General features: G+C 48.5%; 2 protein-coding genes across 2 annotated transcripts; one reads left to right on the forward strand and one right to left on the reverse strand.

Annotated features, from left to right (window-relative positions):
• Positions 1-3,485: 3,485 nt before the first annotated feature.
• Positions 3,486-4,084, forward strand: LOC143831179 (uncharacterized). Its single transcript, XM_077324249.1, has 3 exons — positions 3,486-3,598; positions 3,718-3,837; positions 3,969-4,084. The coding sequence occupies exons 1-3, from the start codon at positions 3,487-3,489 to the stop codon at positions 4,082-4,084; spliced, it is 348 nt and encodes a 115-aa protein (XP_077180364.1). The 5' UTR covers position 3,486.
• A 468-nt stretch (positions 4,085-4,552) lies between these two features.
• LOC143831180 (uncharacterized) lies at positions 4,553-8,318 on the reverse strand. The gene is made up of 4 exons (XM_077324251.1): positions 8,286-8,318; positions 5,598-5,841; positions 5,335-5,418; positions 4,553-5,055 (listed from the first exon to the last, which is right to left on the reverse strand). The coding sequence occupies exons 1-4, from the start codon at positions 8,316-8,318 to the stop codon at positions 4,556-4,558; spliced, it is 861 nt and encodes a 286-aa protein (XP_077180366.1). The 3' UTR covers positions 4,553-4,555.
• Positions 8,319-11,615: the final 3,297 nt, after the last annotated feature.

The raw sequence follows: 11,615 nt of genomic DNA on the forward strand, positions 1-11,615 counted from the left end.
GCAGGGAGCCCTCATGTTCACTGGACTCCCTGAGGTGTTGGGGTCTCATTAAGGGACCGGCTGGTAAGAGCGTGGTTGATCCTGCTGGGTGGCCAGGGGCTCGAGGCCAAGCAATTGAGGGACCCAAATGAGATGGGCATCCATTGGGTCCTGGTAAGGTTGCTTCCCATGTGGAGAGATCCAGAGGCAAGGGACCAACCTTCCCAGCTGGGAAAAGGTGGTCCCAGGGCGCCTCTGAGCTCCAATGTGGGTGTTGGGCATGGGCCTCCTCTTAGATGCCCCAAATTTGGGCCAACCCTCTCTTGTGGGTTGGACTTAATAATAGGCTGTGGCCATGTTAATGCCATTCCAGATAGTCGCATCTTATTTGGCACTAGTGCCAGCCTGCATATCAATTTAAACAATTTAGTTGGTTCTTGAGGTATTTTTTAAAATTCAAAATAACAAAATGTTTCTTTTAACAGAGAGAGAAAAAATCAATTGTAATCAGGGGTTGAGATTTCTGAAGTAAAACCAGTACAAACACAGACTTCAGTTCTTAAGCTTTTCACAGTGATTTAAATCTTCATGCTTATGTTGGCATGCTTTTGTTCCAGTGTTTTCCCAAAACACTTCAGTACAACCCCTTTGAGAAATCTTTGGGCCATTTCGCACAGAGCTCAAAGTTGCTATTTGGTTGCCGTTTGTGAAAGCGCTACTTCAAGTAGCGAAATGTAACTAGCCGTGCCCGTAACGCACAGCTGCGGTTTTTGCGGAATTTGGCACTTTCACTTCTCGCCACTTTCGTAACCCACAGGCTTCCGGTTCTCCGTCTTATCGCTACAAAGGAGGTCCCTTTTTAGCGCTTCTGGCCTCCCGTGCCCGTCAATCAAACTGCAGGCACACCTTTGACCTCGACCCTAAAGCCGAACTTGTCGGGGTTCCCTTTTTTTTTAAAAAACCCAGGAAACCCCGTAGCAACGCGTTATCGTCCAATCATTGGCGCCCTTGGAACGTGTTTTCTATTGTTTTCTAGGAACCAGATGCATTGACATGTTTGATTGGTTAATCCCCGCCCACAGTACACGCCCACAGGTTACCTGCTTATATGCACCTGGGCAGACACGCGGTCGGCCTCACTCTTTTGTTTGCGTAGCCTACTGCCCGCAGCACAGGTCAACGTTGCAATGGAGAGGCTTATTTTTCAATTGCTGGCTTACATGCTCGCGGTGGTCCAGCGCATGAATACCGCCTTGTCGCGTCGGACGTCTGCTATCGCGGAGTACCGAGAACGGGTGGCCGGAACGCTGACCAGCAGCAGAAGACGTTCTGTAAGGGTAACCATGGCGGCCAAGAAACGCTGGCAAGCTCTGGCAGAGGTCCGGTTCCCCAGACAGTTCTGGGTGGACGAACGATCCTCTGACTGGTGGGAGAATTTTGTGTGGACTCGCTGGGATGATGACCACTGGATTGCCAACTTCAGGATGTCGAGGGGGACATTTTTTGAACTCGTGGAGGCTCTACGTGGACGCATGGAGAGGCAAGTCACTGGCATGCGGCGCCCCGTTCCAGTTGAAAAAAGGGTGGCTGCCGCATTGTGGTACTTGGCCACCCCTCAGTACTTCCGGACAGTAGCCCAGCAATTCGGACTCGGAGTCACTACGGTTGGCGATATCCTTAAGGAGTTCTGCCTCGCCATGGAGGCGGAATTGTTCAGCAAAGTCGTGTGCCTCGGAGACCGGCTTGGAGCGGTGAGTGTCATTCTATCCCCTTTGCCCTTTAAATTTTTTTTCTTGTTTGACAGGTCAGCAACGAAGACGCGATACACCCCACGCTGACATGCCATGGCTTATATTCTTTTCTTTCCCTTATTCCAGAGTATGGACGGGTTTGCCAGGCTTGGATTCCCGCATTGTTTTGCGGCCGTCGATGGAAGCCACATCCCTATCCGTGCCCCCGGGGGAAGCATAAAAGAGTACGGGAACAGGAAGGACTTTTGCTCTGTTCTCCTGCAAGGAACAGTGGACTTCTCCGGCCGGTTTATCGATGCCGAGGTGGGGTGGAGTGGCAGGAGGCATGATGCCCTTGTTTTCAGGGAATCCAACCTCAGGAAAGCCATGGACGAAGGGGTCTTTGTTCCAGGAAACCCCACCGCCACCATTGAGGGCGTGCGTGTGCCGGCGTTGGTCCTCGGGGACGGAGCCTACCCATTACGACGCTGGCTCATGACTCCCTACAAGCGGCCAAGGACGGACGTGCAGAGCCACTACAACCTCAGTCACTCCCGGGCAAGGAATGTAGTGGAGCGTGCCTTTGGACGTTTGAAGTCACGGTTCCGTTGTTTAATGTCACGACTCCATGTACATATTGACAATGTGACTCCGCTGATAATCGCATGTGTGATTTTGCACAACATATGCGAGGACAAGGGACATAACATCCCCTTCCCTGAGGACGAACCTGAACCTGTAGTCCTTCAGGATACACAGGACATCCCTGAAGCAAGGAGAAAAAGGATATATGCTGAGGGGTGCAAGGTTCGGGACGCCATAGCCACCCACATCTACAGAAACAGGAGGCGTGTTTAATTGTTTTTCCTACTCTGTTGTTGAATAAAGTTTTGTGTTCTTTGTTTAACCTTGTCTTGTGCGGTTTGTGTACTTTGCCAGCAAAAAAACGGGGATTCTCTGGTCCAAAAGCACTTTGACAGCCCTAAATGCTAACTCCCCACTGAAATTGACAAACACAATACGGAAGCGCTGAATGGGGAAAGTTCGGGGAGGCGGGTAGCCAGGAAGTATTGGCGACCCCTGTCAAACCGGAGGATCAATCCACTCATGTTCCAAGGAATAATTTTATTGGTGGGCAGCTTTGATACATTTAAAAAACGGGGTGGTCGATCGGAGCAACGCACGTTCGTTCCCTAACCGTCATTCCGAAGATGCCGAAGCCACGGAAGGGCTCCTTCTGGCAGCGCGCCGAGGCTGAGGCACTTCTGGAGCTTGTGCTACAATCAAAAAGTGTTGGCCGCCTAATGGCCAGCACCCATTGCCACACCAAGGGTGCCTACCTGGTGTTGGCTTCAAAGCTGAGGGAGAGGGGCTATGTCCGGACCTGGGAGCAGGTCCGGACAAAATTCAAGCGCCTTAAGCTGGACTTCCTAAACAGTCTGGAACAGTGGGGGGGGATCCCGCAGCCAAGTGGGAGGACGGTCTTCCACGACCAGATGGTGAAAATATGGGAGAAGGCTGGGAAGCCCCCCCTGGACATGAGGAGGCATATGGGTGAGTGCTGCCCTCGTTGTGTTTTGCCCTTAAACATGCATGGAATGACTAGCTGCCTCTTTCCCCTACTGTCCCCAATGAAATTCGAGAAAGTATTTAGATGCTGTCAACCCCCTCAGACTTAGCCAGCCAGTACTGTAGAACCACTTTGGTTATGCGCTTAGACTCTAACTGTGGTGTGTCCACCAGCTGTGTTTCATCTCTGTTTTGTGTGCTTTTAATTATGATTTGTCTTTTTCTTTGCCCAGCCACACAATCACCATCCAAGCTGGCAACAGCACCTGAGCGTGAGGAGGGGGAGGAAGAGGGACCTTCCACCTCGGGACAGGCTGCAGGTGAGAGTTTTATGTCTGTGAGGGAGACCCATGTGTGTGTACCCACACGGAGCCATATGGGAGCCTGATGTGATGCTTCCTTTTGGAGTGTGATCAAATTCTTTGTTTGATTTCTATAGCTGAAACTGTGGAGGCAAGGCTGCGTGCCATGGAGGCCAGAGTTACTTCCCTGGAGGCTCAAGTGGCGGAGCTGAAAGGGGAGATTGAGCAGCACAGGCAACAGAGGGAGGCGGAAGAGCGTAGGTTATGTTCCCCACTGCCCAACTCTTCTCACACTGTGGCTAAGGCCACTTAAAAGTGTATGCATGTAAACTAAAGAAATTTGAAAATATGTGTGGTACTAATGTGTACTTTTTCTCCCTCCCCACAGTTAAGAAGAAGGAGGACGAAGAGCTCTTCCGGCGCAAAGTTAGGGGGACCGTGGGACGGCTGTGCAGGAGAGTTAGGGCGATGGAAGGGGCTGGGGAGGGGAGCGGTGGGACCTGAGTTTTGTTTCCTGTTTGTGTTTTGGGGTAGGGGTTGGGGGGGGGGCTCCAAGTTTCATTCCCTAATGTTTTTCCCCTGTTAAATGTATACTTTTGTTAAAAAAAATTGGTTTTCCAGGGGGGTGGGGGGGGGTGGTGCTGGTGGGGCTCCAAGTTTCATTCCCTAATGTTTTTCCCCTGTTAAAATGTTTTTTAAAATAAAATGTTATTGCAAATTTTATAACAAGACTCCAGTGTGACTTCTTAAACTCGCACATATTTAACCCCACACCACACTCCTAAAACTCCTTGAACTAACACCCCTCCAACCTCCAACCCACACAGCAGTACCACAATATACACAATCACTAGAGAGGCCGCTTTCAGCCTTGCAGATTCTACAGTAGGGTACACAGAGACAGAGTCAAAAATATAAACTTTATTCAACAAACAACAAAACACAGATAACATGAAATAGAAAAAGTGGGCAAAACTAGGAGGGGGAGTACTTGTCTGCTGGTTTTATTTTTCTCTTTCCGAGAATAGTCCTCCTTCTTGTTTGGGTGGAGGCATTCTGAGAGGGAGTCGGTGGGGTGGGTGCTGGAAGTGGTGGTGTTGGTGTGGGTGGTGGTGGGGGGGCGATTTGTGGAGGGTAGGCCCTTTCCATGACCGCTACAGCCCTCTCCATGAGTCTCCTTATCAGACGCACCTCCTCCACGCCTTCGCGTAGGATTTGGTTTGTCTCTCTAAGGACTGCCCTCAATTTTCTCCCCTCCTGGGCAATGAGTGTGAGCATGGCTTGGTCAGCGGCCGCGGCACGCCGTGACTCCTCATAGCAGTGCTCAAGGAGCCTCTCTCCCACGCTTGTCAAGACGGAGACGCGCCTCAGCCTGCCGCGTTCCCTCGTAAGCCTCTCCTCTGCTGGGAGCGCACCTCTAGGTGGTGGGCTGCCTGGAGCCAGGGGTGGTTCCTCCTCCTCATCTGAAAGAACCTCTGTTGGCAAAAAATGAGAAACAAAACTGTTAGTAACATCAAAAAAGTCAAAACACACCATGGTGGACATGGTGTTCTTTTTTGTCCCCGTGTTTTCCTGCCAAGAATTTAAACAATCCCCGGCGAGCACATGGCTATTGTTTGTTTGCCCATGGTGTGCTTTTACTTTTGCCTACTTTCACAGCAGGACTCTCAACAATTAAAAGGGAGCACATGGTTAGTGCCTAGCGACATTGTCCTGCAGCTATGGCTCGAAAGGAACAGGTCATGCACGCTCACCATCTTGAATCTGTATCCGCCTGCGCCGGGCAGGAGGTCCAAGCACCCTAGGCTGTTCCTCCTCCTGTGTTCCGGGTATGAAATCTGCAAAAAAAGGAAAAAAAACAGATCTAGGACCAAAGGGTGGCAAAGCCAGCTTCAAAGCCTACACCAGCAACGCAGAGGGACTCTCTTCTTTCTCTTAGCAGTGCTGCTGCCCTGCACAAACAGAAAAGCACAAAGCAGTTAAAACAGCCCCCCCCCCTATTTTTACTAATACTTACCAATGTTAGTTGATGCCCCCGAATCACTATCCACGTCAGGTGCTGCTGGAGACTCTAGGGGCCCCGTCCCTGGCAACTGTGTCTCTGTGGACAAGAGCAGAAAATAGTGAAAAACGAGCAAGCATACACCATGAACCACAAAGCAAGCTCCCAAAGTTGTGAGCCAAAGTACTGCAGAAGGCCTATGGGCGAGGCATGCTGCAAATATTTTGGGGCTGTTGGTTAAACATGACCGTTTCAAATACTAACCACATCAAGCACTCCACAGCCAACCATCTTAATAAATCTTTTAAAAATTAAATTATAAAATTATAAAATTAAAACCGTTTCAAATAGTAACCACAGCAAGCACTCCACAGCCTACCTTCTTTTAAAATCTTTTAAAAATTAAATTATAAAATTATAAAATTAAAACCGTTTCAAATAGTAACCACAGCAAGCACTCCACAGCCTACCTTCTTTTAAAATCTTTTAAAAATTAAATTATAAAATTATAAAATTAAAACCGTTTCAAATAGTAACCACAGCAAGCACTCCACAGCCTACCGTCTTATGCGTTGCAACGAACACACGAGAAAACGATGCCCAAACGTCAGAACACACATTTGCTTAAAAGGAAATATAAAATAAAAAGAAAATCACTTACCGGAGGCAAGGGGCGTTTGCTCAGGAGCCTCCTCTGGCTCCCCAGGAACGATGGCGATCAGGTCCAGCGTTACCGATTCCGCGGCTCGTTGCTGGACGGGGGGTGGAGGGCGAAAGCTGGAGGAGGTTCCCTCGCCGGGATCCTCCTCAGCGGGTGGTTCCTCGACCGGGGCAGCCGGCTTCCGAACCACCTTAAGGCTCCGGCCGACGCGCTTCGGCCTGCCGGATCCTTCCCCGTCCCCGTACAGCTGGCGCTGCTCCTCGAAGTAGGGGCAGGTTACCTTTTCGTTGCCGGAACCCTTATTATGGTTCACGGCACGCATGTACTCTGCCCTCATTGTCTTGGTCTTCGACCGGCATTCAAGGCCGGTCCTGTTGTGGCCCAGGGCGCGCATCTTAATAGCCACTTGTTCAAAAACCTCCCTATTCCTGTGGGAGGACTGGAACGCGTCCTGGATTTTCTCCTCCGAGAAAATCCCGATCAGGTCCCTGATCTCCGCGTCCCTCCAAGTTGGGCCACGGCCGGTTGCAGGGACGGACGAGGCTTGAGAAGACGATTCCATGTTGCTTTTGCTAGTAGCTGAGCAAAATGGTGGTGGGAGGTGCAGGGTGCAACGGATCATATACCTTCCCGCACACAAAGACAAAGGGACTAGCCGGCTCCTGATTGGTGGAGGGCAGCAGGGGACACGCACATTGGCCACATCAGGTCACATGTCACGTTCAAAACTCCTCGCGCGGGAACAGGATCTGCTCCTAATGGCCAGATTGGCGCCCTTGTTGTTTGACTTAACGCATGCGCGTATTCGTTTACACGCGAGAAGAGCAGTTTGAACATGCAGCGGGAGCCATTTTAGGAAAATGTCCGCCATTACACAAACGCATGCCGGTGTTCAACCGAGAGCAAGTGCGGCAGTACTCGGCAGTTCCCCAATAATATTCACCAGCCACAGCATAAATCAACCAAACATGACATGTAACTGGCGTACGTTCGTTGGCACGCTCAGAGGAATGTTTTTTAAAATGAACGGGGGACGGCGACTCCGCTTGCCGGAGGTCTAGCCGCCAATGGAAGGGGTTGTCCGCACCCAAGCACAAGCACGCACTGGGAACCACACAAAGACCCACTACACATAAGCCGCCCCTCATGATATCACCTCGAATCATGTCTATTGAACCCCTGTAAGCTAAGCAGGAGACTGCGAGCGGCGACCGTTCGTTGGCACGCTCAGAGGAAAATTTTTTAAAATGAACGGGGGACGGCAACTCCGCTTGCCGGAGGTCTAGCCGCCAATGGAAGGGGTTGTCCGCACCCAAGCACAAGCACGCACTGGGAACCACACAAAGACCCACTACACATAAGCCGCCCCTCATGAAATCACCACGAATCATGTCTATTGAACCCCTCTAAGCTAAGCAGGAGACTGCGAGCGGCGAATGTTCGTTGGCACGCTCAGAGGAAAATTTTTTAAAATGCTCCCTGTACGTTGACTCCGCTAGGACTGGCCGATGGTAGACGGGGTTTTAAGCTTTGGGCAAATTTTGGGAACGTGACGGTGTGTGCCACTGTGCTTGTGAAAAACTCTTGTGGTGTCCGGGCAGAATTTCCGAAAGTGATCGTGCTTGAAAGCCAGTCGCTGTCCCGTTGCCTCGTAGATCCCCGCTCGCTCGGAGAAAAAAAAAATGGCGAACAGTTCGCCGGAAGTTTGGAGGACAGGCTCGGGAGGAGGGACTTTGAAGAACCCGCAACAATGGTAACGCACAGGTCTTTAGCGCTACTGTTGCAGATTGGTTGCAGGAGTGTATCGCTATCCGGAGGGTGAATCCAGTTTTCTGGATTCCCCTAGAAGCGCTACAACGAAGCGCTTTTTGCGGGTCGGTTTCAGGATTGTTGCAGATTGTTTACGACGTCGTGCGTTATGGCAAATTAGTAGCGTTTTCAATCAGCAACCATTGTGCTATTTTTAAGCCGTGGGAAATGCCCCTTTAACTCTCTTGGTTTCTAGAATGCTGGTACACTCTTTCTGCCCCTAAACATTTCACCTCTGCTCTAATCAAGCTGATAATAATATGCATGGTACTTCTGTATCTCTTACAAACCTCCTGCCTTCTGAGTAGAATAAAAGGATCCCAAGCTATCTGCTTCTACTTGTGTCTGACAAAGGGAACTTTGACTCTCAGAAGTCTGTATGCAGAAACTCTTTCTGGTCTCTGAGATGACTGGACTCAAATCTATTTTACAGCAGATCAACATGGCTGCCCTCTGAAAATTATTGATGAACAATCACATAAAAATGTTATCTGGGCCCTAAGGATGCAAAGTTCCGATCTGTTTATTATATCTGTTTATCCAGCTGAGATTTTCTGCAAGAGCCGAAAAATAAAAATGGTAAGGAAGACGTGAAAATGTTTTTTTTTAAACTTCCCAATAGGGAAATGTGTTTTGCTTTGAAGTACAAACTAATTTCCCCCTATATGCTATATTCCATTTTAAAAATTCATCTAATAATTTTACATTTCATCTTTGCATGCTTCACTCATATTTGATTTCCTTTGTACAACAACTTAGATACTTTTCATGGAGGAGGTGGTATGAAAAATACATTATGTGGCATCTTGACAACATGGAAAGTCAGATAATTTCCTATTCTGTCCCAATGCACACAGACAAACAAGTGGGGTAAGTTTTTTGTCTGGATGATTCAGAACACCTTAAACATTCATGATCTTCCTCTGTGGCAGGGCTTAGGTGCACGTCCATTTTGTGAACTTCAATTTGACAACTGCATTTCAATATTTAATATTTCCCCCCTCCTGTTTTGCCTCTGAGGTTCTGTGTCTTCTTGAAGCTGCTGAATCATTGGCCTCAGCCTGCTAAATGAACTGTTCACCTGAATTAAACTGCTGGCCATCTGGAATCCACTTGCAATGAAGTTCCCAGAGTTAGATTTCTGAATAGCTCTATAGCCCACCTTGATCTCCAATGAGGCAGAAAGAGAAACATCATCAAGTTTATGACTGAGGAAGGTTATTATCTGCATCAGTGATGGACTATGATTACCATTTCTACAACTAACAGCTGAATGCAACAACATCTGCCTGGAAGACACATGCTCCCTTTTGCTATCAGCAGATGCCAATGCCTAGCATAAATCATTGTCTACCCAGGTCAACTCCTGGATAACAGCTGTGCTTTCTAGATATGGCAAAGGTAGAATGCACTGAATCTACTTGCAGTACGCTTAGTTGCTTATCATTTTTTACAGTACAAAGAACAATCAAGAACTAAACATGAGAGTTTTGTCATGGGGATTAGTGTGTTTCCATTAGTTTTGCTTGACGTAAAGTGGGGAATCATTCACCTGTTCCCACCCCCTCATGGTTAATAGTACAAATGACTAGTTCAATGGGAATTTCTCCCATTCAGATGCTAATATTTTTCTAAGGACAGATTAGATTTAAGTGGATCCCTTTCATTATAGAGCATGATTTGCTATAGTTCAGAGTTAATAAATATTTAGACAATTAGGATGTATTTGGGGTCAATTGTAGAAGCCAGATGAATACTAATATTTTTAAACCAGGGAGCATTTTCTTCTGACATTTTATTTGATCATGCATCGTGATAAAATGTTCTGATGGGGTTCATCCATTCATGAATTGCACTGTGATCATGATGAATAAAATTCATTCATAAACTTGGATGGTTTTTAGAAATAATATAGAGAAAACTCAGGAGAATAAAATGTCTACTCAAAAAGAATGTTTTTAAAGAGACCCTTTTTAAAATGAAAATGCTGCCAATGCCAGTTTTGCAGGTGCAGTTTTTAAATGAATGTAAAACATTTCTAGATTTATGAGCCTCTTGTGGCGCAGAGTGGTAAGGCAGCGATATGCTGTCTGGAGCTGTCTGCCCATGAGGTTGGGAGTTCGATCCCAACAGCCGGCTCAAGGTTGACTCAGCCTTCCATCCTTCCAAGGTCGGTAAAATGAGTACCCAGCTTGCTGGGGGGTAAACAGTAATGACTGGGGAAGGCACTGGAAAACCACCCTGTATTGAGTCTGCCATGAAAACGCTAGAGGGCGTCACCCCAAGGGTCAGACATGACTCAGTGCTTGCACAGGGGATACCTTTACCTTTACCTTTAAAACATTTCATAAACAGTAATTTGGCCTAGCATAGCAATTTTAAAGGTACAGTATTGTTGTTGTTGTTATGTGCGAAGTCGTGTCCAACCCATCGCGACCCCATGGACAATGATCCTCCAGGCCTTCCTGTCCTCTACCATTCCCCGGAGTCCATTTAAGTTTGCACCTACTGCTTCAGTGACTCCATCCATCCACCTCATTCTCTGTCGCCCCCTTCTTCTTTTGCCCTCGATCGCTCCCAGCATTAGGCTCTTCTCCAGGGAGTCCTTCCTTCTCATGAGGTGGCCAAAGTATTTGAGTTTCATCTTCAGGATCTGGCCCTCTAAAGAGCAGTCAGGGCTGATCTCCTCTAGGACTGACCAGTTTGTTTGCCTTGCAGTCCAAGGGACTCGCAAGAGTCTTCTCCAGCACCAGAGTTCAAAAGTCTCAATTCTTTGACACTCAGCCTTCCTTACGGTCCAACTTTCGGAGCCATACATTGCAACTGGGAATACCATAAAGGTAAAGGTAAAGGTATCCCCTGTGCAAGCACCGAGTCATGTCTGACCCTTGGGGTGACGCCCTCTAGCGTTTTCATGGCAGACTCAATACGGGGTGGTTTGCCAGTGCCTTCCCCAGTCATGACCGTTTACCCCCCAGCAGCAAGCTGGGTACTCATTTTACCGACCTCGGAAGGATGGAAGGCTGAGTCAACCTTGAGCCGGCTGCTGGGATCGAACTCCCAACCTCATGAGCAAAGCTTTCAGGCGGCTGCCTTACCACTCTGCGCCACAAGAGGCTCTTGTGGCGCAGAGTGGTAAGGCAGCCGCCTGAAAGCTTTGCTCATGAGGTTGGGAGTTCGATCCCAGCAGCCGGCTCAAGGTTGACTCAGCCTTCCATCCTTCCGAGGTGGGTAAAATGAGTACCCAGCTTGCTGAAACGGTCATGACTGGGGAAGGCACTGGCAAACCACCCCGTATTGAGTCTGCCATGAAAACGCTAGAGGGAATACCATAGCCTTGACTAAATGCACTTTTGTTGGCAGGGTGATGTCTCTGCTTTTTAGGATGCTGTCTAGATTTGCCATAGCTTTCCTCCCCAGGAGCAAGCGTCTTTTAATTTCTTTGCTGCAGTCCCCGTCTGCAGTGACCTTGGAGCCCAGGAAAATAAAATCTGTCACTATCTCCATTTCTTCCCCATCTATTTGCCAGGAATTGAGAGGGCCGGATGCCATGATCTTTGTTT

This window comes from Paroedura picta, chromosome 3 (genome assembly GCF_049243985.1).
Source record: "Paroedura picta isolate Pp20150507F chromosome 3, Ppicta_v3.0, whole genome shotgun sequence".
Taxonomy (NCBI): domain Eukaryota; kingdom Metazoa; phylum Chordata; class Lepidosauria; order Squamata; family Gekkonidae; genus Paroedura; species Paroedura picta.